Source organism: Arvicanthis niloticus, chromosome 24, assembly GCF_011762505.2.
Source record: "Arvicanthis niloticus isolate mArvNil1 chromosome 24, mArvNil1.pat.X, whole genome shotgun sequence".
Classification (NCBI taxonomy): Eukaryota; Metazoa; Chordata; class Mammalia; order Rodentia; family Muridae; genus Arvicanthis; species Arvicanthis niloticus.
In genome coordinates this window covers 39,589,755-39,617,054 of record NC_133432.1, presented here as the reverse complement: position 1 = coordinate 39,617,054, position 27,300 = coordinate 39,589,755, and the positions used below count along the sequence as shown (strand labels likewise).

The window sequence follows — 27,300 nt, the reverse complement described above, 5'->3', positions numbered from 1 at the left end:
TGTCCCTCCCTTCCCATCCCCACTGTACCACACCACTGTATGCTACCCTTCTGGAACAGACCAGGCTGTTCGTTCCTTCCATCTTGGTTGAAATACATGTAGGTTCTCAAGTGCTCACAAGTGACATTGAAACACCCAATGGCTATTTGTATTTTATGCTCAGCTCATATTTAAATTCTCCACTGAGTACGTCCCTGTGGTTTGTGTGCAGGGTTACTTGAAGTTTTGCACAGCTTGCCTTTTCCCACTTTGTTCTCAGCTCTGCAAATTACTTTCTCTTCTAGACTGAGCTGGGAACTATAGTGCACTACATTGAGTCATTTAAGATACATGTTTATCATCACTTGGCCACTGTGATCCTCTGTCCTTTTTCCTTACCTTGGAAAAAGTGAAGACTGTAGTCACATCCTACCTCTGTAGTTTACTGGCTATGTTTGGCCACATTGCTTAATCCCCACCTTAGCTTCCTGGTTTGTAAAATTTCTATTATGATACTCACTTCTTGTGGTTGCTCCATCAGTTGGAAAATGATGTGTATAAAGCACCTGATATAATGAATGACCCAGAGAAGTCATCAGTAATACTAGCTATTCTTACTTTAGGTACTTTCTCCATGGCGTCCATCTCTTTATACTTTAGTGGGTGCCTTTCATGGTCACATATATTTTTGTATTACATAGATACAGCACTCTATAAATATTTGACGCAATTTAACTTAAATATCACTGTAATTTGAAATTGCTGGGTTTTTTTCCCTCTCTCATGCTTGCTCCTTCATAACCACTTACACAGAAACTTTTCAAAGACAGGCTGGTGCCTATTGGCGTACATTATGCTCCTGGTTGAACATCTGACTAAAATGGAAGTAGGAGACCAAATCCAAGTCGTTTTGGATACTGTTTCCCAAATATAGTTTGCATGCCCTTCTGACCTCTGCTATATAATTTGCTATTCTGGTCAACAGATTAAAAATACTTGGATTTAAACTGAAAAGTTATTTGTTATTTACACTGTTAGAGGAGCTCTGTTCTTTTGGATAGTCCTGTTATTACATTCTGACCATTACTTCTGTTCTTACGCCCACTCTGAGAGCTTATCAAAGAACATCAACACAGTTCTTCCAGCATAAGAAAGGATAGCTCTTACATCTTGAATAGTGTGTGTGGATCACTCTTTCCATGGGCATTTGCAAACTACATATTTGCCCTTGCTGATCAGCACCTCATGTGCTAAGTAGGCACTTTAACCTGCTTGCCATGTCTCTGAGCACAGGATGCAAAGTGTTCTTCAGTCATGTGGGAAATCACTGGGATGTAGGAAGTGTACAAGAGAGCATGTGATTCGATCTTTCTAACCTGGATGTTTTGTTTGCTTTTTGTCTTTTTTTGTTTTGTTTTTTGTTTTTCAGAAAAATTATTGTCTCTTCTACCAGAGTATGTTGTTCCATATACAATTCACCTTTTGGCACATGACCCAGACTATGTCAAAGTACAGGATATTGAACAACTTAAAGATGTGAAAGAGTAAGACTGTTTTCATCCCATTTTCCTATTTTCTGAAAATTGTTTTTACTTCCTTACTGCTGATAATGAGATGTTAATTTTAGCTTTAATTATAGTTGTTGTGTGTTTCATTTTGCTAAGGTTCTTTTTTAGTCTCTCGTCCATCTTTGTTTTTCATCTCTGTACATTGCATTTATTACCCAATTTCCAGAATGTGATCGAAACTACTAAACTTTAGTTCTGTGTCTCTGCAGCTGTGGTATGACTTTCCTACTGAAGTAATCCACTCAAACTTTCTATGCACTTCTCATCTTTTATTTCCCACTAAAATTGTAGGTTTTCATGTGAGATGACTTGGTAATGTCCTCACTCAGGTAGTAAGTGCATGTTTCTTTGCAATGATTGTCTTTGTAAAAAGAAAGAAGAATTTCATCGTAATGGGCCACATTCACAACCAGGGAAGTATTCTTAGTTATAACTTCATTGCTATTCTCTAATTAAAGGTTATTGTCTGTGTAGAGACAAAATAGGGAATATCATGATGTTGAGAGATATTTTGAGACCAACATAATTCGTAGAATAAACTTGAAGGCTCAGGTCCTATTTTTGTTATAAAAGATAACTTATGATTTCAAGTCAGTTAATTTAGTATACTATTGATATACTAGTAAAATATTTTGATGGTTGGTTTCTCGACTCATGGAAATATAGTTATTTGAAGTCTTGCAGGAAAATAAATTTTTAACTTACCATTAGCTTACTATGGCAAGAGGAAAATCCAGTATCTATCACTTTTATTTGCCATAATACCTATTATTAAAATAGTATCTCTAAAAATAAATTCTGTGTTAAAGTGGTTATCAGTAATGAAAAACTCTGGCTGCCTTTTTTTTTTTTTTTTTTTAATCTGAGGGCATGTTCTTGAGAGTTTTGCCTTTCTTGATTGCCCTGATTTTTTTCATACTATGGAACACAACCTGAGCCATTGCAATTTCCTTTAGAATAGTATCTTGCTTCATATTTCTTTTTCCTGTTATTTTCCCTCTCTGTATCAACTATAATTTCTTTCATTTCTTACAGGAGAGATGATATTTAAGGTTTCTCTTCAGTAAGCGAAGACAGTATGGGTGTCAGCCATGCTTTTCTTTCTCATTTGTTAACTGTTCCTGACCTCTGGGTCAGGTGCTGTGTTCTTTAGAAGATGTCCTCTCAGGACTTGAGTTACCCCCTTGTATTACAGCCAGTCTTTCTTTACTGTCATAGAATAGAGTTAAAATCGTTCTGTTCTTTCCATCTTGTGTTTCTTTTAACCTTTCTCATGCAGAAATCTGCTGAGAATCTGAGCTTATCTCTGCATTGTTGACCTATTATAGTGTATATGTGTGACATGGGCTTTTCCCTGCTGTTTCATTTTGATTTGTAGCTGCTTCTATTTTTTTTTTCTTCTTCTTCTGGAATTATAATCTCGGTTCATTATATTAGTATTGAGAATCATTGTGTCAGTATTTAACAAAAGATTTTTCTTGGTATCTTCTTTGTTTTTGTGTTCTTAGATGCCTTTGGTTTGTTCTGGAGATATTGATGGCTAAAAATGAAAACAACAGCCATGCATTTATCAGAAAGATGGTAGAAAATATTAAACAGACAAAAGATGCTCAAGGACCAGATGATACAAAAATGAATGAAGTATGTAATTTATGATGAGTAATTTTGATTTTAAGTATAGACTATACAACTTCTTTCATGTTTATAAACAATATTTTTTCTGTTAGAGATAATTGGTATTTCTAGTACAGAATTATTATACCAAAACTAGTGTTAATTTAGTAGTAATTCTAATACTGAATCATACTGATCTTGTTGTACTAATACAAGCCACCATGTTTATCTAGAAGTTTTCTTTCACTAGTTTACTGTTGTTCCAGAATTACACCTGAGTCTAAGATGCCAGTCTTAATAACTAACTAAAACCTACCATTGCAGAAATTGTACACTGTATGTGATGTCGCCATGAACATTATCATGTCCAAGAGCACCACATACAGTCTGGAGTCTCCCAAGGACCCGGTGCTGCCAGCTCGGTTCTTCACCCAGCCTGACAAGGTAAGTACTTCAGAGTTTGTTTGTGGGCGTTGACATGGAGTGTGTGCTCAGCACTGGGCTGTGGGAAGACAAGACAAGATCAACAGTAAGAGTTTCTGAAATAGCAGGGAAAGGTACCAGGCTCGGGAATGTGACTGTGGACCAGAGTGGACCAGAGTGGAGGTTCAGAGTGATTAGATACTAAGTAGGAAGATCCAGAGTTTGTGTCAAAGACTATATGCTAAGAGCACAGGCAGAAGTTTACCAAAACATTTTGACTTAATAGTCCTTGATTCAAAATGGGAATTGGAATGCTGATATATATATAGTGTCTGAAGCTGTAAGCCCTTGTTCAGGTGGTGTGACAAAACACATAGAGCATAGACACTGGGATAGGCCCAAGGCTCTGGGAGGATACAAGGATACTCATAAACCACAACCCAATACGATGTTACATCAGCCCTCACAGAGACTCTTCTCTAAGCTTATTTAATGACAGAACTTGGAAAACACCATCGGCATCTTTGTATTGAAAGCAGTATACCAATTAAGATCTTGGTAGCATATCTAGATTTAAAATGACCTTGTGTGTTTACCTAAAGTTATTAAAGGGCTTGTCTTTTTTACACAACTCACTTTGATATGAGCAGCATAGCAGGGGTCTGTGTGCCTTCATGTGCAGGAATGTGTATTATCTGGCACATTGATACTGGAATTGCTGTGAGGTTAATCTGTTAGAACCACTGCCTGAAGTTTCATGTTTGAACTAATTAGTTTAAATAAATATGAACTTAAAAGTAAAAGCTCTCCTGTACTCTCGGTTGGCTTTTGTTTGTGGAGCTATTCTAGAGCTCACTGACGACCTTTTCTCTTTGCTTACAGAATTTTAGTAACACCAAAAATTACCTGCCTCCAGAAATGAAATCGTTTTTTCACTCCTGGAAAAGTATGTTTTGAGAATTGTTTTAGTATTTATGTGGTAGTTAATTTAGTGTGATTATTGACCTAATTATGTTATTTTACTTTTTAAAAAATTTTTATGTCTCAAGGTAGGAAATATATAATTATTTATTTTCCATTTGTAGGTTTAAAAATTAATTGTGCTTACTATGTAGATACCAGCTAAGATGTGCTTTTTAAAAAGGCTTATAGCAAAACTATGAAACCTTTATCCTTTAGACTTTTTATATCAATCTAGATAAAAATCATTAAAAAGATGTCTTACATCCTTTCATAGCAAGGCTCTGTTTTTATGAATGGTCTGTATTTCATTTATTGTCTTAATCTGTGAAAATCTTTTCCTCCAAATAATAAAACTCAATTGCTCTGTTGTCTTTGGGGGTTTGCTGTTTGTCTGTTCTGAAACTACCGTGCTAGGTAGCCCAGGCTTGCTTTAGTACTCTTACCTCAGTTTCCTATGTGCTGGAATTATAGGCATGAACTGTTATAAGTTTTTAATTTATGCAGTGATACTCAGTTTATTGTCTATATTTTGCTTAGGGCTATAAACTTTTGAGATTTGTTTGTAAATGGACTGAAGTTGTTGCTAATTTGTTTCTTTTAATGTTAACTGAATAGGAAGAGTTATGTATTTCTCGTTTCAGCCTAAAACAGCCAATGTTCTAGGAGCAGTTAATAAGCCACTTTCATCAGCAGGCAAACAGTCTCAGACCAAATCATCAAGAATGGAAACTGTGAGCAACGCAAGCAGCAGCTCAAACCCAAGCTCTCCTGGAAGAATAAAGGGGAGGCAAGTTCACACACAAGAGACGTCATGTTTTATACTGACTCCAACAAGGCTGTGAGATCTAAAATAATACAAATATAAATATTTCATGACACTGGATAGAGATGAATTGGTAGTTACTGACAAATAACACTTGGCTTTCCATATATAAGCTTATTGGAGTAATTTCTGCTAGTACACACAGTAACTATTTGGCCTCATGGTTTACCAGTTACAGTTAGTTGTTCACTTATGGCTCATTCATACATTATTAAAAATAATGAGGTCAGGGACTGGAGAGATGCCTCAGTAGTTAAGAGCACTGGCCAGTCTTCCAAAGGACCCAGGTTTGGTTCTCAGGAGCTCAGAGCCATTTATAACATCAGTTTCAGGGTTTCTGACACCCTTTTCTGGCCTCTGCAGGCATTGCATGCATGTGGTGCATAGACATACATGCAGAGAAAACAGTCATACATAGAACATTCAGGGGCCAGAGAGCTAGCTCACTATATAAAGATACCTGCTGCCAAAGCTGATGGCCTGATTTTGATCCCTGGGATTAACATGGTAAAGGGGAAAAAACTTTTCCTGGATGTCCTCTGGCCTCTGCATGTGTTTCAGTGCTTGAATGAATACGTTCAGTAAGTGAAGTGTGGGGGTTTTGTCTTTGTGTCATTTTTTTAAACAATGAGGTCTGTGCTCTACCGCAACACTCCCATGGGAGTAAATGAGTGAGACCAGTTGTGTAGAGTGCAGTGTTGCAGGGCCTTTACTTGGGAATAGCTTTATCATCATAGTGGGTTGCACCCAGTAGGAACTTTTTGGGGAAACATACAGCATCTTAACAGTGTTAATAATAACTTAATATGGGTGTGTATACTGTTTGACATTGGTTGAATTTCTTTTTCTTATATGTATGTATAAACTTGGTTTTAAAAGTAGTTTTAACAAGGATTTTTTTTTAACTTGTAAAATGCGTCCTCTTGTTGGCTAGAGCTTGAGATTTATGAGATTGTAATACTCAATAGTATGTGAACAGATTTGTTTGTTTTGAGACAGGGTCTCTCTAGATAGCCCTGGCTATTCTTGAGCTTGGTATATAGACCAGGCTGATGTTGAACTCATAGAAATCCCCCTGCCTCTGCCTCCTGAGTTCTGAGATTGAAGACATGAGTCATCATATCCAGTAAAAAGCTTGAAAAATCAGTAGGCAAGGATGACGCAGAAGACTAGAGCTTTCTAAGAGCGTGAGAGCATATGCTGCTACCTCATTCAGCAAGCCTGCTATGAGCCTCTTCTCAGCCCTGCACAGGTTTACATACTAAGTAAAATTGCCAAAAATCAGTGTTTGTGTTGTAAAAGGAGGAAGGAGTCAAATAAGAAACGTAGTGACTGCGTGTTATTGCTGCACAAGGAGTAAAGATGACATGGGGACAAGGACAAACAGGGCAGGGCACGGTGCATGGAGGCCAGCCGGATACACTAGCAACAGGTTTTCATTTCCATGCTGTGCTCCAAAATAAAATTGAGTTTTCCAAGCATCATAGGTAAAATGAACTTATTATTTATTTCCTTAATTTATTAAATGAGCTACATTGTTTACTGATTTGGTACAAGATCTGATAGAACAAAATATCTTTAAAATGAATGGAGTCTTTGCTTTTAAAGTTATAAAGCTATACAGTTGAAACAATCAAAAATACCTTTAATGTTATCTGATTGTAGAAATAACTACATATGTCTCTGTTCAAAGGCTTGATAGCTCTGAAATGGATCACAGTGAAAATGAAGATTATACAATGTCTTCACCTTTGCCAGGAAAAAAAAGTGACAAGAGAGAAGACTCTGATCTTGTAAGGGTGAGATGCTTGGTTGACTGATGCTCCTAATTGTAATAGCTTTAGTCATTTTTGCTCTTTAGCCAGGTAATTATAGTTGCTATTAAATTTTTATGTTATTCATATTCTGTGGCTTTAGTTTCAAACTCAGTGTTACAGTTTATTTTGAGTTTATGTGATTCTTGGTCTTCAGGTAAATAATCTTAATTCTTTGTCTTTAGAGTCAAACATGTCAGTTCCATACTCAGAATTGTTAGCTTTCTGTTTTCTTTTTTAACACAGTATTTTAGACATGGCCTTAGGAAGAGAGAATGGAATGCAGGTCCCAAAGTCTACCTCCTCCTGTTGGAAAGTCCTCCTCCTGTTTGGAAAGTTTTTAATATTAACAGAAATAGCTTCTATGATAGCTATTATTTGTAAATGTTACTTGAAGACAAATTTGGTGAAGATTCACTGAGATACAGAGTTCATATTCCAGTACAGCCTAGTGGATTTGGTAACTGGGCGTGTTTGGACTTTCCAGTTGAGCTCTGAACATTTCTTGAGTGACTGACAGGGCTTTCTGAATTCATTTTCTTGTCTGTAAACTGGATAGTTTGTGCTTGCCAGTCCAGTAACAATGACTACTTACTCATTAACTGAAGAAATGAGTTAGCCTAAATACATTGCTGATGCTGTCTCGTTGTTACAGCGATTCATGCCTTTGAGCAGTAGCTACCATGAAGTAGATATGGTTGACTCAGAAACAGAGAGGAGAATTTTCAATAAAATAATTACCATTGATTTCTTTGGAATCTTATTTGCCCTTTTTTTCTCCTACCAGCATATTTCAGTTATTTTCAAGTTTCTTCAATTTATCTAGCTAGCCTAGTTCTTCTTTCCATTTTATAATTAACATTTTTACTAAATCCTCATTAGTCAAGTATCTGGTCAAAAGTTTTCCCCAGTGGGCTGGAGAGATGGCTCAGCAGTTACAGCACGTGGTTGGTTTTCAGAGGACACAGGTTTGATTCTCAGCACTGCCTTTACCTCCAGTGCCAGCACATCCAACGTTCTCTTCTGACCTCCATGGGTACCAGATGTGTGGTGCAGAGATAACGCATGCAGACAAAACACTCACACACACTTGAAAAGGTTTTATACAAGAAGCATTAAAAATTGAAAACTTAGAAAAAATGTAGGATCAGTAACAGAAAGGAGTTCTATTGCTGGGTCTTTAGAAGAGAATCTTTTAAAGGCGGTGGTAGCGCACGCCTTTAATCCCAGCACTTGGGAGGCAGAGGCAGGCGGATTTCTGAGTTCAAGGACAGCCAGGGCTACACAGAGAAACTCCGTCTCGAAAAACTAGAGAGGGGGGGGAGAGGGAGGGGGAGGGAGAGAAACTCTTTAAGTTAGTAAAAAAAAATCTATATTTTTTTTAGTTCTACTTAATCAAGAAAATTCTTTATTGTTGGAATCATACTCAAACATAGATTAATTGACAAGCTCGTGGTTTTCTTTTTATAGCAAAAGCGGGAGTGTTGTAAGTTTGAGGCCAGTCCTGGCTTTATAGTAAGGTCAAGGCTAGCCTGAATGTTATACATACAGAGGCTGTTGCCAACAACAACAACAACAAAACAGCAGCAACAACAAAAAAGGCTAGGGGTGTAGTTTGTTTATCCAAGTTTGATCTTCAGGATCAAAGAAGGAAAACCATGTATGTGGTGTCTGTGCATGGTATGTGTTCATGCGTATAACTTGTGTCTCTGGTGATTTTGCTACATCTGATGGACTCTGTTCATCGCAGTAACCTCTGTGATACTGAGAGACAAGCTGAGTACACAGTCTCAAACAGAACCGTCAACAGAGTCTAAGGAAGTAGCAGAGAGCACTTGTGTGGGAAGTCCTACAACCGAGAGACTGGGGACACTGTTCTACCTTCTGTGAGAAGGAAAAGGTTGGACTGGTAACAGTGTCCTTCATAGTGAATATATACTCAGATTTTATTGATTTTTTTTTTCCATGTGGAAAGATAAGTAGACATTAAAACAGGACCTATAACTAGCATCAGTTCACCAGACAAGGGTGTGTTTAGCTTTGGACAGTGAGGTAGTATATGGTTGCTGCAGTCCCCAGAGACTCTTTGGGTGGGAAAAGAGTCTATAATCTCAGCAAATTAAGTTCCTAGAAGAAGAAAAAGATGAAGGAGACAGGACATCTAACCTGAGGACCCCCCTCCATGACTCACCTCCCCCAGATTATCACCCAAAGGCCTTAGCTCCAAATAGCGCCACATTGGGATGTGAGGTCTTCAACACCTGAAGGGGTACAAATTTAGACCATACCAAAAATGAAAATAAAGGTTGAATATATTCAAAAGAGTAGATTTCCCAGAAAATGACCTAGACAAAAGAAATAATACCAAGAACACAATTGGGCAGTTCACAGATAGAAAGTGCCATAACTTTTCTTTCTTTTTCTTTGCTTCCCTCCCTCCCTCCCTCCCTCCCTCCCTCCCTCCCTCCCTCCCTCCCTCCCTCCCTCCCTCTCCCACCCCTTCTCGCTTTTTTATTTTATTTTAATTTTGAAACAGTCTCCAGTCTCACTGTGGCTTTGTACTCACTCTGTAATAGGATAACCTTGGCCTCCGATGCCTCCCCTTGTGCATACTGGCATTATTGCTGAACCCACCACACTTGATTTTATGCAGTGTGCATTGTAGGCAAACACTTTACTAACTCAGTTATTCACCAGCCCCTAAGTTACAGGTTTTTTTTGTTGTTGTTGTTGATCTTTTTTTTTAAAATGTATCTAGCTAGATTGATAGATAGCTGGATATCTTTCGCACATGGGTGTTTTGCCTGAATGTATGAATATCCATCATGTGTATCTAGTGCCCACAGAGACTGGAAGAGGACATTGGAGCCCCCTGGAACTGCAGTCACAGAGGCTTGTGAGCCACCATGTGGGTGCTGGGAATTGAACCCTGATTCTCTGGGAAAATAGCCAGTTCTCTTAACTACAAGTTGTCTTTCTAGCCCTGTTTTCTGTTGAAATCTTTAAATCTGTACAGACCTTTTGGGAATTAAGTTTACTTCTTAAATATTCATATACACTCTCATTCTTGGGTGTCTGGACAATCTCCATTGTTCATTTATACACAAATTCTCTGAATATAAAGTAAGATTTTATTTTAAATTTGAAAACACTGGTTTTTTTTTTTTGTGTGTGTGTGTGTGTGCTTGTCTTTTATACTGTTTTGTTTTGAATTAGTTAAATCAGAGATGTTTCTGGATTTTTAGTGTTGGATGGATGTGTTGAAAGTTTTGTATCTCATAACCTCCATTTAGAAAATAAAACTAGTTCTTTATGATGATATCACAAACATGTATAGCACATTGTTACTCTGTGGTCTAATTAGATCCAGGTGAATAGACAATGGGAACCGGTGCTTGAGTGTCACCTGTACCTGGCACTGAGTGTGTGGTGCTCACCTTCACTGAGAGACAGCATACAATATTGTACCAATTTGAGAGGGTTCCCTTCAAAGCCCTGTATCCTAAATTTAAGAATGAAGATTCATCAGTTGTTCACCAGTGTATGTCCCCATACCTGAGAGTATATGGGTAGTGCAAATTAGAGTTCGGATTATTTAATTTTAAGGGTGTGTGTACAAGAAGTTGAATGGATAGGACAATAGAGGTGGATCTTAAATGAGTTGGGGGGTGAGTGTGATCACAGTACATTGTATCAGGTTTTCAAAGAACTAATAAAAATAGGGGTTTTTGTTTTAGAAATGAAATTCTACTCAAAAGAAATTTTCAAATTCTAGAAAATAGCTAAGTTAAGTGGCCTATGTTTGTCATCCCAGCTAATTTGAACTCTTAACATGGGAGAAAAGTTCAGTGCCAGCCTGGGCAGCATCATGAGGCCTTCTTCATTCTACAAATCAAATCAAAGTCATAAAGAGCTGTGTTTGCACTATATTTAAGAACTGTATATTTAGATACATATTTGTGACAAAAGTATGTCACACGATTTTAGGAGTTGACAATATTCAGAATGCTAATAGTTTTATTTATTTGTTTGTTTGCCATGCTGGCACTTGAACCCAGGGCCTTGCACATGCTAGGCAAGGGCTTTGCCACTAAACCACACCCTGAGCCCTAACAATTTCATTTTTCAAAATTTAATTTTAAAAATTGTGATCCTTTTCCCTCCAGTCTGAGTTGGAAAAGCCTAGAAGTCGGAAAAAAGCACCTGTCACAGACCCAGAAGAGAAATTAGGTATGGATGACCTGACTAAGTTGGTACAGGAACAGAAACCTAAAGGCAGCCAGCGAAGCCGGAAAAGAGGCCATGCAGCTTCAGACTCAGACGAGCAGCAGTGGCCTGAGGAGAAGAGGCACAAGGAGGAGCTCCTGGAAAATGAGGATGAGCAGAACAGCCCGCCAAAAAAGGGCAAAAGGGGCAGGCCACCAAAACCTCCTGGTGGGGGCACATCGAAGGAAGAACCAGCAATGAAAACATCCAAGAAAGGAAACAAGAAGAAACTTGCACCTCCTGTAGTAGACGACGATGAAGAAGAAGAAAGACAAATTGGAAACACGGAACAGAAGTCAAAAAGCAAGCAGCACCGCACATCAAAGAGAGCACAGCAGAGGTGAGTGTGTGCAGTCCTAAACTGGACATTGATGCAGTGAATGTGCTTACCATAATGTAAATCATAATCTGATGCTGTCCACATTTGGGTCTTCCCCAAAGCAGAGCAGAATCTCCTGAAACTAGTGCAGTTGAATCCACACAGTCTACACCACAGAAAGGACGAGGAAGACCATCAAAAGCACCATCACCATCACAACCCAAAAAAAATATGTAAGTTGTAGATAGTATTAAATTTCAAATCAATTTCAAATTATTTTACAAACTTTATAAGTGTATAAGCATATTTATTTAAATTCCAAATATTTTGTCCAAATATTTTTCAAATATACTAGGTAAGACATTTTTATAAACTTATCTAGGGAATTAATAGCCCAATTAATATTTGTATACTTTTTAAAGGTCTAGAGAAGTCTTTATAAATGAATTCCAAATAGTTATATAGTCTTAAGGTATACAAACATGCTATTTTCAGTAGTCACTATGCATCAGCCAGGTTTCCTCATTGCTGCAGGCTACAATTCCTCTTAATCATTCCCTACTCTACTTTTTGACGCTTGCATCTTTGTGTACTTTTGGATGCTCACACAAATGCATTAATAAGAGAGCATTGAGTTTGTCCAGAGTCATCACCATAGCATGAATACCAGCACTGTCAGCCGCACACCAGGCAGGGCGATCTCCTGTTATAAAAGTAGAGCCAGAATAGCATGTCCTATTAGTCAGAAATGTCATATCTTCCTAGGCATGCTCACTGTGTAGCTGTACCCAGTACTTGACTTTTTAAACGTTATTGAAGAGTTGGCACCAGAATTGGAGATCATTGTTGAGTACCTTTAAAAATCAAACATAATTACATCGTCTTGTAAACGGCTCTACCAAGACATGGTATTACACTTATCTCTTTTAGTTTCCAGCACATCTCAGCTAAATACTTGGGTACCATAGAGTTTTTCCTGTTCCTGTGTGTTCCATAGGAAAAAGAAAAGTTGCCCAAGTGTCACAGTGCTTCATGCCTTCCTCCACATAATTTTTCTATAATGTTAGAAGTACAGCTAAGTACAATATTATGACAGCTTCCTAACTATGTTTGGATCCAACAAGCAAAATCATTGTTTCTTAAGCAATAGTCAGTAGCTTGACATTAATTTTATAGCAGTTAAATAATAGAATTTTAAGTATCTCACCTTTATAACTTTTTCTTAATATCTGGGCATCGTAAACTTGAGAGCTTAAATAGGTTATGATTTCCCCTTAAGTTTCACAAATCTTTCCATAAACCTTCAGAACCTAAGTATATATTTTTTTAGTATAGAAGGATACTTTTTATTTTATCTTGTTAGACTATCTTTCACTTTCTAGACAGTTTTTTTCCAGAGCTGGAATAATAACATGTTATAATTTGTCTGCTTTTTGTGTTCTAACTATAATATAATTGAAAAACATCATCATCCATGTAATTTTGTATGGTGGCACATAACACACCTTATTCTCACGAGGCTTGCTTTCCAGTGGGCAAACAGTCACTAAGTAGTAACGTACAAATATGAAACTATAACTCTGGTATGTGTCCTGAAAATATGTAAGGCATTTTAAGAGAATATAGTGGAAGGAAGTTGGAGAATTTTTCTTTTTCTAATGTGACAGTGAATTAATTACTTAAAACTAATAGAAGAAATGAGGTGAGAGGGCTCACTGGGTAGAGACGCTCACTGCCAAGCCTGACTGCCTGAGGTCAGTCTCTAGTTCTCACATGGTAGGGGGAAAGAACCAGTTCCCTTGAGTTCCTTTGACTTCCACAGGTTGTCTGTGGCACATCTGTGTTCACACGCAGTATATAAATACAAAACAAATAGAGAGTTAGGGAAAGAATACTACAGATGAAGTTTCTGAAGTGGGAAAATTTTGGTAAATCCAAGGAACTGGAAAAGGCAAAAAAGTTTACTGGATTTTAACTGTCAGGAATAGACAGGTAGGCCAGGACCATCTGAAGGGATTTACAAGTTTATTCTTGGTTCAGTGCAGGGTTTTTTATGGGAGTGACAGCATCTGTTCTGTTTTTAAAGGATCACTCTGTAAAGAAAAAGGCAAGCTGTAGGAATGAATGGTGGTAGCAGTGTCAGGGACGATGGTGCATTCATATTCCGGGCTCAGATTTCTCTTTGCACAGTCTGAGATAGTGTGACAGAAAGTGCTCTGCTCTCTACTCAGAGGGTGCTCGCCTTGAGCCACGTAGTGAAGACTGATGCAGAGGAAAGCTGAGATAGGTACTGGCTTCCGCTTGTTGACAGATCCTTTATGGTGATAGTCTTGGTGACACCTTTCTTTTTTTCTGTAAACTTTGTAAGATTCTTATGTGTCAAGATGAAAATTTATTTCTTATATCATGAAATGATTGAGAATAAAAATGACAAAAAATTTATTAAACTACTTAAGACATTTTTTCCAGTGAATTAATACACAACTTAATATTGGGATTCTCATTTTATTTTATGTGTTTTGCTTTAGCCGTGTAGGACGCTCCAAACAGGTAGCTACTAAAGAAAACGATTCAAGTGAAGAAATGGATGTACTTCAGGCCAGCTCTCCTGTTAGTGACGACACTCCACAGGAAGGAGCAGAAGAGGAGGACATTTCTGTGGGAAATGTATGTCCTTATTGAAGTGTCATGTATATGGTATTACAAAATGTAAAAATTGAGCCAGTAGATACTTAGTCAGCTCCATTTAATGCTTGCTGTTGTCTGTAACTCTAGATACGTATGTCTTGGTTGATGAGTTTGCCATGTTCTTTTACTTACCAGCTAGGGTAATGGAGAAACAGCTTTGAGGGGAGCTTGAACTTACTTGAGGGTGATGGGTATTATAATAATGCCTAGAGAACCTGTCAGCTGAGTGGGAGGAGTCTAAGCAGGTTCCTGTTGCCAGTCTAGACACTGGTCTCCTTGAAGTGTGAACTCCTGTTTCACAGATGTTTGTGACGTTTCTGTTTTGAGTCTCATGGTAGAAACCAGAAGAAAGCCACACTGAGTAAAAGTGAATCTTGAACTCAGATCAGCCTTTGGGATTGAGGTGTAAACTGGCTTTGTATGGTTATCACTGGAGCTGCTTTTACAGAAGTAGGAGCTGGTGCTTTCCAGAGATTTCCTTCTTTTAAATAGCAAATGCTATTGCTGGTTATCACATACTACTTTTACTTACTTACTTACTTACTTACTTACTTACTTACTTACTTACTTACATCCCGAATGTTGCCCCCCTCCTGGTCCCCTACCTCATACTTCTCATTTGGGAAAAATGAACACAAATAGGAACTGTGTTCCTGGTGCATTAATGCTAAAGTTTTAGATCTGCTCTCAATCCTTTTCATTTTGGAAACTTGAGTTCTTTGGTTCCCAGAATTGGACTCTGTGGGCCAATTCTGTTTTGTATGTTCAGTGATTCTATCCAGGGTTTGTTTAGATGAGTCTCATCTAAATCATCTCAAAGCTGCTCTGCTTTGTTTCTTGAGGACTTTGAGGAAGAGAATTGGAACTAAAACTGAGTCGTCACAGTAATGGAGAGCAGCTGTATATTAGGTTCACTCACTTAAAATCCTGTTCCTTTCCTTCTGCTGATTTATACTGACCTTGTTTCCAAATCAGAGTTTTAAGCTTCCTATAGGCCTTGCTAGTAAATGGTAGTAGTATGTTTGAACTCAAGGTTGTGTAGATGTGTCTCCAAGTATTGGGAGCCAAACTCACTAACTTCTGTCCTAAAATGACCTAGAGTCAAGTGTTTTCTCTGCCACAGAAAGGAACTAGGAAGATGATGGATCTGAGAGTAGTTGTTACTCACCTAGGGACACTGCTCTGTGACTTTCTAAGCATTAATACAGAAGGAAAAGAATCTGTTGCCTGGGAAAGGCTGCTTGTGGGCTTGTCCATATGTAGACATCATAGAGGCCTTAATATCTGAAGATAAGAAGAAAGAGGAGGACAGTTTTAGGAAAAGAAATGCAAAGAAATTCAGAAATGTGTGAGAATAAAGAATGTTTTTAAATGATGGTTGGTACTTTAAATGTGAATGTGCTTACGTTGGTCATCTGTTGACTTTTCTCTTCAGGTACGGCGGCGAAGCTCTAAACGAGAGAGACGATGAACACGTCATTAACTTCCATTGTGAAAGCTTGGGGGATAAAAACATTTTTTGTCAAGTATGAGGCTGAATAAAGCCTGTGATGCACAAAATGGGACTGCCAAAGTGTGGACAGTTGGACTTTTGATGACCATGAATTTGTGGTCACATGCATCAGCCACTCACACAGTGATGACATTGACTCCAGAGTCTTGTGAAAGTGTCATGTGTGACGGCTGTGTAGACATAGACTAAAGAAGAAACGTGTAAATAATCCCACTCCCCCATTTCTGACTTCTAAAGTGCTTGTATAGCTTTTATCTGCGGCTTTAAACTGACAGTACCCAGCTGCTTACCAGATCTATTAATTTGAAAAGCATTTGCTAGGGTGGATCTTAAGCAGTAGTCTGTCAGTGTTTGTATTTGAATTTTCTGCAATTTTACTGTGAAAATTTGTTTTCAACAATTGGTGTCATTTTCTCGATGTCACTATTTGTTGGAGTTAAGTGGTCTCTTCCTGCCCCTCTTTGTAGCTCATCTGTGTTTACTCCAGGGCACCCATCATCTCCCGAGATGCTGAAGCATCTGCCAGCATACCTGGACATGCCTCTGTCTGGGGCATCGCACGGCGTGTGAGATAGTCCTGAACTTACCTGATGACTTTACACCTCAGTATTGGTCCCAGAATTTTCTGGCCTTTCATGGCAATGAAAATTTTAAGAAAGAGATTTAAAGTATTTTAATTTTAAAGAGTGTGTTATAAAATAATGTACTAAATTCTTTATTCCATTCTATCATCTTTTTTCAGTTTATATTAATCTACTGTATCAATAAAATTCTGTAATTTGAATGGGCTTTTAATAGTCTAGAATGTTATTGTGTATAGATATTACTTCTTGAACATTATGTTCAGAAATGCAAAATACTACCCTATAATATAAAATCTGATATATACACATTAGGAAAGTTCTCATTCTCCTTAACCATGTAAAGTTAATCAGAAACAAAAAATTTTATTGATGCAGTGTATCTTTATAAATCTGTTCTTGAAAGCCAAGTGTTTTGTATTTTATAGTGAGCTGCATGTTTATGAAAAATTGCTGATCATGAGATGTGCTTTTCTGTAAATTCATACTTAGAGCCATAGTATATGATAGATGACCCCTTAACATAGTTTTTCATCAAGAGTTTATAATTGTACTTTATTTTGGAGCCAAAAAAATTTGTTTTGGGGGGAGAGGCTGGGTGACAGTGATTTATCTGTTTGGGCTGAGACTTGAGGCATCACACTCACAAACACTGAGAGAGTCCCACTGCATCCAGAACAGGAAAGATGGAAATTTGCCTGGGTATAATTTAGAGGTCTGCAAAGTCTAAAAATAGAAATGGATTATCAAGGTAGTGCCCTTTACATAGAGTATGATCCAAAGTGTATTGGTCACTACCTTATGCTCACCTGAAGTAACTTTAGATTTATGGGTGCAGGGTTGTTTTTGCACAATTGTTAACAATAGAAAAGAAAATGACATTCTGAGTTACCAAGTTTATTATATCAGATAACAGAGCAATTTCTTATAGTACACCTTTATGTTTAAGGTATGTTTCCGAAATTGGATATAATAAATTGGGATGCTATAAAGAAGTGACTATTTTAGAAATGACATCGTGCTATTTTCTAGTATGTATCGCAAATGATGTGATTATTTTTCTTTTTAATATTTCCTCATGTTTATGAAACACTTTATTTTTAAAAAGATGTTTGAATTGTGTCTTGATCCTTCAGTGTTGAACTTTGTTCATGTGCAACAGTGTTGGCACCAGTGGTGATGGGAGGCCTGTCTGTCAGGACAGCTACTGCTGGATTATGATACTTTGAATTTTAGATGTTTCATTAGCTCAGCTCTCCAATGATGTTTCAATTTCAACAGTACAGAAGCATGTTTTTATGACATAAATAATAAAGGATAGCATTGTATTTTTGTCATCAACTAAACATCATTGGGAATATTTATGGAAATATATGTTCAAAACCATTTTATAAAACATACAAAATGATTCTGGAAGATTTTTATTTGCATGTTCATAGTTCACCAAACTTCCTTGCACATTAATGCTGTGCATCAGCTCATGTCAAACATGGTCATTGTAGATTCTGTTTGTGTTCAATGCCAAGGAGTCTGTAACCCGCCTGTTCACTCTTTGGGAGGATTATAATGTAAAATTTCCATTTTTGTGTAGAGAAATAGGTGCAATAATGATCAAAGTTTTTATGTCCTGAGTCTCCATCTTGGGGGCGTGTTATTATGTTTAAACTTAACACTTCATGTACTACCATTTGGAGAGCCACATACTTTAAAATAAAACTAAGTCTGTATACAACATGAATGCTGACAGTTGTTAGCACACTGGTAGTGGTCACACTCGTTTTGAGAATGTGTACTATCTGGCATTAAGTACTGTGTAGCTCATTGTAACAAGCCTACTGTGGAATCTGGTGACTCCCAGGTGAACCTTGCTTGCTGCAGTGCCACACTGAGCTTTTTCAGTGGTCTCCACTGTGTGTGTAAATTAGAAATGTGCTGTAAAACTTGTTCTAGACATTAAAGTTCAAATGACTTTCTATATCTTCTTACAGCTTGCAAGTCTGACTTTTAAAGGTTCCTTTTGCCTACTGGAAGAATATCGGGGATTTAATGATTTATCTTAGGTATAACTCTACCGAATAGTATTACGTTATCAATGAACAGTTGGTTCTAGATGACCTGTGTTCAGACACAGTTTTGGGTTTTTGGTGAACTTAAATAAACATAGAAGCTCATGTAATTATATTTTTATGTGACTCAATATATATTTACTAGAGAAAGTCATGTTTTGTGATTTTTAATTTTAGAGTCATTGTCTCTCAGTGACATTTTTCTAAACTTCCACGTTTAAACTTTTCATGCAAAATCTTGCCTTGCAAAAACTTAACCAACAACTACTCAAGTTAAAGAATTACATAGCTGAAAAAAAAATAACGTAAAATTTGAAACTAAGGACTATGCAGATACGTTACTAGGAAGTTGTATTTGCTCTGTAAACATTATGAACTCACTGCAAGCCAGTCACTCAATTTTTATTCAGAATGAAGTTTGATCAAGACAGACTAATCCCCCTGCCTTTGATATTTACGTTGCTTTGGAAGTGAGTTAAAAAAGAAAAGTTGTGAGAAATGCTATAAATAGCCTGGAATGGTGACTTGGGAAGAACTGCTACATAGATAGAAAGTAGTTAGCTATTCAGAAGTGAGATCTGGAGCCGCTGCTGCGTGTTTGTGACTGTGGTATCTGTAACTGCAGGGTGTCTTGGTCATATGAGAGTGTTCTGTGTTGCCTGGTTCTGAGGTAGCTGCTCAGTGCTACTTTAACTGCTGTTTGTAGTTGTTTCTTGGGTTTGCATCCTTATGTTTAGTGTGTGTAGTGATGTAGTGACCTGTCCTTTATCTGACTGATCCTCTAAAGAGGATAAATCCTTTTGATGAGTTTAAAACTATAAATTAACTCTTGTTTCTCCTATTGCTTTTTTTTTTTTCTTCCTTGTCTGGCCTTTATTTTCTTATACTTTTTAGTTCTGTTTACTTGTTTTATTTGCTCTCTTCTAGTAGTCTTTTTAGTTTATACTTGGTTGTGTTCTTTAATAGTTTCCAAGCAGGTTACAGTAGACATTTGACTTCCTGTAGGCTGGTATTCTGGTGCATTTACCATCTTTACCACAAATGGGACGGACGTTCCTAACAGCTCAACCGTGTGCTACTATTTTGTGCAATAGCCAGTATATATGTATTTGATGGTTATTATTCAGTAGCATTGTTGCTTACTGTTCTTTCGTGTTTATCTGTGCACTTTCTCTTTACCGTTCTGTATATCACCTCAGTTTATTTTCCTTCAGTATCAAGAGCATTTGAGATTGACTTACTGTGTCAGTCATTGAGAAAATGGCTAAAACACTGGCTTGTTTTGTTAGATAGGCTATATCAGTTTGCCTACATGGTTTCCCACGATGCTACAATTGTTAACTATGGGAAACATTTTTCAAGCAAAGTAACCAGTACTTGAGTTGATGAGCCCGGTGTTGGATTGTATCTCACAGAAGAGATACAATCTGAGGTCATAATCTTGAGCAGTACTTCAAACTTGGATTAAATTGGTAAAACTTACTTTAACCAGGCTGCTTTGATCAAATGCCAGACTTCCTAGGAGGTGGAAGAGCAGAGTTAACACTTTAGCTGAATTCATTCTATTTTCAGCTCACCCTTCCCCCTGGATGCTTGCTTATATACAAACCATAGGAAAGATGGGAATACCATGAGCACTGCATGCATGGTGTATTGGTTACTTTTTTGTTACTTTAACAATAACAAAAGTAATTTAAGACAGGAAGAGTTTTAGATGAAAATATCTACCTAGATTGGAGGAAAAAAGTCAGGGAAGCAGGCATCTTCATGGTGAAGGAAGTGTTGAGACACCTTCCCTCTCCATAAATACCATGGTGGGACAGGGAGCAGGCTGGGCAGTTGATTTTCAAGGCCCTTCAGCCCCAAGAAAGCCAGTCCCTCTAGATAGGCCTCACTTCCTGAAGGTCACTACTTCCCAAAACCACACAAACAGCTGGGGGCCAGATATTCAAACATGAGTCTCTAGCCCACTGTACGCAAACCACAATATACTACTTCTGCCTGTTTAGGTGTATGGTCCTCTCATAATACAAAAAGTGTGCAATCTAACTTCCGAAGTCCCCATAGTCTTAGTTGCAATGTTGATCAAAAGTTCAGTCTCTTCTGAGAATCAGGGCGGTTTGTAACTGAGTCCTTAAGAAATGAAAATCCAAGAGAGCAACATATAAGGGGACAGAGAAAGACAGCGTTCCAAAAAGGAAAACGTGACGGCAAGAAAAGCAAGACCAAGGCAGCAGGTCAAATACCAGACTCTACAGTTCCTTGCTCCCACATCAGGTGGGATCATATGCTCTTGAAGGCTGTGGTAGATCCCAGCTCTCACCGGTAGCACATTTGACCTCTCTTGGGTCCTCTCCACTTGGGGCCTGTTGTTTCCTCAGTGAATGTTCTTGTTGGGGTCTCCACTGTAACTCAGACTTCTCTAGACCTCTTGGCTTCCTTGCCAAGAATCAGATCCTCCCACGTGATGCCTGCCCTCAGTGGCTTTCTAAGACCTTGGCCTAAGCTTCCACAACCTCTTCACTCGTTCTTAACCTACATACCACCACCATGTAGATACAACACCAAGTTCTGCTCCTTAAAATGTAGCATAGTTCCTCTCTGTGCAGCCAGTAAGCACCTGCCTAGCTCATCATAGGCAGTTTTCCATTAGGGAAGACTGGAGCCTTTGATGCATGGGGCCTTTACCAAGTGCACTTTAATGGCATTAGTTACTGCTCCATTGTTAAGTGTCTGTCTTGTCCTCAACCTTAAATTAACAGTGGCCATAAATCTTTCCCTAGCAGATTGCAGTTTTTATATCTTTGTGTTCTCAATGTAGTTCCTAAGAATAATGATGAGGAACCACACTGTAGGCTGGCTCTTACTCTTTGAATTTCTTCCAAGCAACTCAGTCTATGACTTTTTAACTCCGCCTCAGTCAGAATTACAGGGCATGAGTGGACTGCAGCCAGGTACTTTGCTATAATAAGATTTATTTATTTTATGTATGTGAGTACATTGTCACTGTCTTCACACACACCAGAAGAGGGCTTTAGATCCCATTACAGATGGTTGGAAGCTACCATGTGGTTGCTGGGAATTGAACTCGGGACCTCTGGAAGAGTAGTCAGTGCTCTTAACTGCTGAGCCATCTCCTCAGCCCCTACTTTGCTATAATAAATAGGAATGTTCCCTAGCTCGGTTCCTGTAGAGCACTGGTTCTCAGCCTTCCTAATGCTGGGACCCTTTAATACCCTCATGTGTGGTGATCCCAATCATAAAATTATTTTTGTTGCTACTTCATAACTAACTTTGTTACTGTTAGGAATCATAAACATCTGACATGCAGGATATCTGATATGTGACTCCCATTTCAACCCTGCAAAGGGGTCTTGACCCAAAACTTGAGAACCACTGCTGTAGGGCCTCGGTTTTTCTCTGAACCCTCATAAGGTGGACACTGCTGATGTTTACGTGGCATGCTAAGCCTTTAAAGCCTCACCAGAATGACCTATTTGCATGTTTGGGTTTCTCTAGCCTACAGCTCCAACCTCTTGAGCATTCCTCCCGAGGACCATTTCTCAGAGGCTATGGACCACACGGTCAGGTTGACGAAACAATGGCCCCTTTTCTTGATACCGATCGTCTGTATCGGTGGCAAGGATCTCATTTCTGTGGCAGGATACCTGATAAAAGCAGTGTAAGGGAGGAGGAAGGGGTTGGCTTTGTTCAGTTTGGTGTTCTGGCTCGCAGTTCAAGAGGATCCAAGTCCATCACGGCAGGGGATGTGGCTCCCTGACAGTAGAGCAGTCAGCTAGGGCTCCATGTTTAGGCAGAAGAGAAAGCAAAGCCTCTCTGTGAACCTCCTTTCCACTTTCACCCTGAGGCGTCTGTTCTAGGTAGGCCCCTTCTCCCAAAGATTCCAAAACAGTGTCACCATGTGCATGTGGAGGACATTTGACCTCTTACACATGACATCTGAACTTTAAGGGCTTTGTTCTTTGGGGAATGGAGGCCAGTTTGGATAAAGCAAGTGTATGCGCTAGAGTAATTAATTATTACTTGGAAAAGTGGTTTAGGAGAACATTTGGGGGTTGGGGGGGTTGAAACCAAAGCTGGCAGAAGAAACAGTGGCAGCTTCTTAAAGCTTCACACAAGAGTGTGAAGCCAAGGAACATTCTAGAGAGGTTTGTCACGACAGGGGACAAAACTAGGTAGTGCAGTTCTACAAAGCACCTTATGCTTCAGCACTTGTCCTCAGAAGCTTTTTGCAAATAGAAATTGCTAGAACCAAGTATTCTAATACTGTTATTCAAATGCCAGATGCTGTGCATATTGGGGAGCCAGTTAAATTTTAAACAAATAACTTAGAGGCAACACAGAGGGAAGTAGGGAAACAACGCCTGAGTTGAACATCTTGATGTTTTTATTGATATCTATATCTATTTTATTGATATCTATTTATTTGATATCTTAAAGCTAAGCCATACTCAGTACTTGACTCTTTTTTCTCTCTCTTTCTTTTTTCGTTTCTTTTCTTTTCTTGTTTGTTTGTTTGTTTGTTTGTTTGTTTTTCAAGACAGGGTTTCTCTGCGCAACTGAGAGATCTGCCTGCATCTGCCTCCTGAGTGCTGGGATTGAACAGCGTGTGCCACACCCACTGCTGGGCACTGTCTGTCCTACTTTTTCTTCATACTCTGTAAAAGTGGTTTCTGTCAGCACACTAGTGTACTATGTCCTTTGTAGATACTACGTGGCACTGCTTGGGAAGGCTATTATTGTCACTGTTCTGAGGCGTTAACTGTTGCAGCTGTGTGTCGGCTCTGTGTGTAATAGTGCTCACTCGTGACTCTTGTGCCGGTCCTGTGCAGGGACATGAAGAGACCCTTGAAGTAATTATATGTGTCCATATTGCTTCAGAAAAAGTCTAGCACTGTTTGTGTTTGGCTAATTCTGTGGTGCAGATACTAGTTTGTTCATTCATTCGTCACTAAAAGGGAACAACATTGTTCAAGGTTTGTCACTTCTTCAAAAATTAATTTTCTGTGATACATGTATTTCCTGTTTGTGACCTTTCCCAAAGTCTTTATTTTTTTTTAATCTTTTTTTTTTTTTTTTTTTTTTTTTTTTGAGGATGGGTTTTCAATTTTAGTCAGTCATACCTTGTGTCTAACTTTTCTGTGAGGAGACACCATGACTAAGACATCTTAGGGAAGAACGTTACAGACGGTGAATCCATGGTCACTGTGTCAGGAAGCATGGCAGCAGACAGGCAGGGATGGCGCTGGGAGCAGAAGCTGAGAGCTTAAATCTAATCCACAAGTAGAGACCTGAGAGTGGTGGAACCTCAAGGCCTGACAAGGCCATCCCTCCCTCTCCTAGTCCTTCTCAAGCAGTTGCACCAACTGGGGACAAAATATTCAAACCTATGAGCCTATAGGGCTCTTCTAATTCAGACCACCATACCTTGTGGTACTACAATTCCTATCTTAAAAGACAGTATGGTTTGAGTGTGTATATATGCCGTGTGAGTGTATCATCTTCCTGGGATCTTTGCATACTAAGTTTTCTTCTAGCTTTGTGGCTCAAGTGTTTACACTATAGCTAAACCAGGCTACGACCTTTTGAAGCCCTTTTCAGAGTTGAAAGTTGATTGTTCTTCACAGCAGCATCTTTTCCAGGCATGATCTCCCAACTCACACTGGGGCACTCTCCACCCATGACTTGTGTTGCCAGTGACCTCATGTTCCTGGTCTCTTCCTGCCCAAATCGCTTCCATCTGCCATCACCATAACCATACTTCTGCTCATCCAGCCTCCTGGGAGAGAGGCCTGCAGAGAAGACTAATTATTTAACACCTTCAAGCTGGAAGATGCCTTACTTTCCATAGCACTGCAAAAGAACTGAAAGCAAAAGAGCTAAAAGAAGCAGAAAACTGTATAGTCTATAAAACAAACACAAACAAAAAACCAAGCAAACAAACAGAACCAGTCCTGAATTTGTACCACAAATGAGGAAGAATATTTGCCAAGTAACTGGGGCCTAAACCAAGTGAACCCCCAAAGCAATTGCGATAGGTGGCTTAAGCTTGGAAAGGAAATCTGAAAATGTCGCCACCATGAAAACTCTTTGTGAGGAGACGGTTCACATCCCCTGTGACAAGTGACACGGGATTAAGGGGAATCTTGGTGACTCGCGTATCTTTTCTCCAGAGGAGAGTTGATCTTGGAGTGAGAACCTGCTGAGGGAAGAGGGGAGTCGCAGCTGCATTCCTCACTTGCAGCTGTCTACCCAATTCAGCTGAGAGAGAAGCGGGTCTCAGGACTCCATAAGCAGGGCTGGCCTCCTGCTCTGTGGGAGTGATGCAAAAACTGAGCACTGATGTGCCCCACCTCCTTCTGAAACTCAAATTGAAACTGCCAGCAGCTTCATGCTACCAGTTGGGAAACTCCCACAGTGCTCTGGATGTTATAAATAGCAGGCCTGGGTAGAATTTTCATTCTCAGAAGGTGAGTTAAGGTAGAAATGAGCCATTAGGTTGACTGTGATTAGTCACCCTAATCCGACATCTGTGTCCCTTCTACCCACACTCCCCCCTCACCTCCAAAAGATGCAGAATAAGAAAAAGTCAAGAGACAAAAATGAATAAAGGACAGTGTCGTCGAAGAGCTTATTCTAGATGTTTATCCTCAGAGAATTAGAGGACTCGAATTCTGGAAAAGAACTTGCAGAAATGATGGTGAGATAAAGACTGAGGCTGTTCAGTCTCAAATAGAGCTCAGCATAGCAAGGATCAAAATAAGACCTGCTATGTTAAGTCCTGTGCCTACAAAACTCTACTCTCCATGGAAACCCTCTGTGGGCACCCACACGTATGTGGTGTCTATACCCACACATAAGAAATACCGCACCCCCCCCCACACACACACCCCAGGGTTTTCTGGTGTAACCCTGGCTGTCCTGGAACTAACTCTGTAGACCAGGCTGACCTAAAATCCAGAGATCCTTTTACCTCTGCCTCCCCAAGTGCTGGAACTCTAAAAAACCCAATTGCTTGGGAAATTTTTCTGATGTACCCAGTTTGTGTGTGTGTGTGTGTAGAGGTCAGGGGGCCTTTGATGAATACTTAAAATGTGCTATAGTGAAATCACCAACTCTCAAAAGCAGGACTTAAGGCTTAAGGCTGGGCTCCACAATCAGACTCTCCTCATAGTCTCAGCTTTGTGACTTCTTGGATATGCAAATAACCTTGACCAAGTTATTTTATATAACTTCTCGGATTCAGCCAGGTATGCTGGCACACACCTATCCAGCACTTGGGGGGCAGAGGCAGGTCGGATCTCTGATTTCAAGGCCAGCCTGCTCTATGTAGGAGTTCCAGAGCAGCCAGAGCCACATAATGAAATCCTGCCTCAAAACAAAAACAAACACAACACAGAAAACAACAACAAACAAACTTCTCAGGGTTGCAGCGCCAACAGATTACTTACATGGGAGAACATACTCGGCCCTTAAATGCTAAAAGAAAGCATTGCTGGTGAGGAAGAGCTATGTGTGTTCCCTGAACCCAGACTGCAGCACTGACAGGACCCTTGGCGATCAGAAGGATGAGGTCTTACTCTTGAATGAAGTAAGAAACATAGTCATATGCAGAGGACCCTCTGGCTACTTTGCTCAGGATGTGGGCGGGCTGCTGTGCTAATATGGGTGACAAGTGACTAGAGTGACCTCAGTGGACTGCGGAGATGATGGGTGCAGCAAAGGGGGTTGCATTAGGATATGCATTAAAGGCAGAGCCAGCAGGGTTCTCTGTTGCATTGTTGGGTATGAGCTGTAAGAGAAGGCACCTGACCCAAGCAAGATGGAGTTATCATTAGCTGCGAGATGCTAAAACCATTGCGAGAGGAAGTCCCATGACCCCAGTTAGAATGAGCCTCTAGCCAGATTGTACAGGAGGAGCTTAAGCTGACACGTGTGGATTCCTAGTTTCACATAACTATAATGTTCCTTCAAGAAGCTACAATGATTGGATGTGGAGAAGCACCTTGGCCCGTGCGTTGAGTGGGCTCTGTTGAGCCCAACACGAACTACTGTGGAAGCATCTTACCTTCTGATCTTGTCTGTGCTGTGAGGTATCCTAGGACATGGGTCTAAGCCAATGAAGGTCAGTGTTAGCCAACCTGGCAACTATATTGGGTTTGGGATCCTCCTGTAAACCTGAGCCTTTCTCAGGGTGAGCTGTTAAGTATGTGCTTGCGCGCGTGCACGCACACACACACACACACACACACACACACACACACACTGCCCTGGGTTGACATACTTCAGTTAATAAGAACAGTTAGCCAGAGCCGAACTGTAGAAGCCCCAAAGCCAGGTTAGTGCATTTAGAGACTTTCCCAGAACGACAGGCTTAGATGGATCAGGCCTTTGTTTTGGTTTTGGCAGGTGTCTATGTACTGAGTTTTACAGCCTGAATGGTACTACCACCATGGAGTCAGTTGTGCTAAGGTAGAAGTCGGAGCTGCCGTGGTTTAAAATCTCCCAGTACATCACCTACAGTGTACCTAAGCGGTGGCTACAGAGAACAATGATTTCACTCTGATAGCTCTGATTTCGTCCTTTCCTGTTCTCTTCCTGGGGCCCCGCCTCCTCACAGACTTGTTCAACAACCTTTAAAACACCAGGAGATGTCCACGTC

The 27,300-nt window shown here is 39.4% G+C and overlaps 1 protein-coding gene across 1 annotated transcript in view; it reads left to right on the top strand.

The window, feature by feature from the left end:
* Positions 1-16,078, top strand: part of Pds5b (PDS5 cohesin associated factor B) — a 135,477-nt gene extending 119,399 nt beyond the window's left edge. The window contains 11 exon segments of the mRNA XM_076923832.1: positions 1,409-1,523; positions 3,056-3,188; positions 3,486-3,605; positions 4,467-4,511; positions 4,513-4,530; positions 5,189-5,334; positions 7,064-7,169; positions 11,351-11,790; positions 11,892-12,002; positions 14,298-14,436; positions 15,893-16,078. Coding sequence (XP_076779947.1) covers positions 1,409-1,523; positions 3,056-3,188; positions 3,486-3,605; positions 4,467-4,511; positions 4,513-4,530; positions 5,189-5,334; positions 7,064-7,169; positions 11,351-11,790; positions 11,892-12,002; positions 14,298-14,436; positions 15,893-15,928 — 1,409 coding nt within the window. The 3' untranslated portion in view covers positions 15,929-16,078.
* Positions 16,079-27,300: the final 11,222 nt, after the last annotated feature.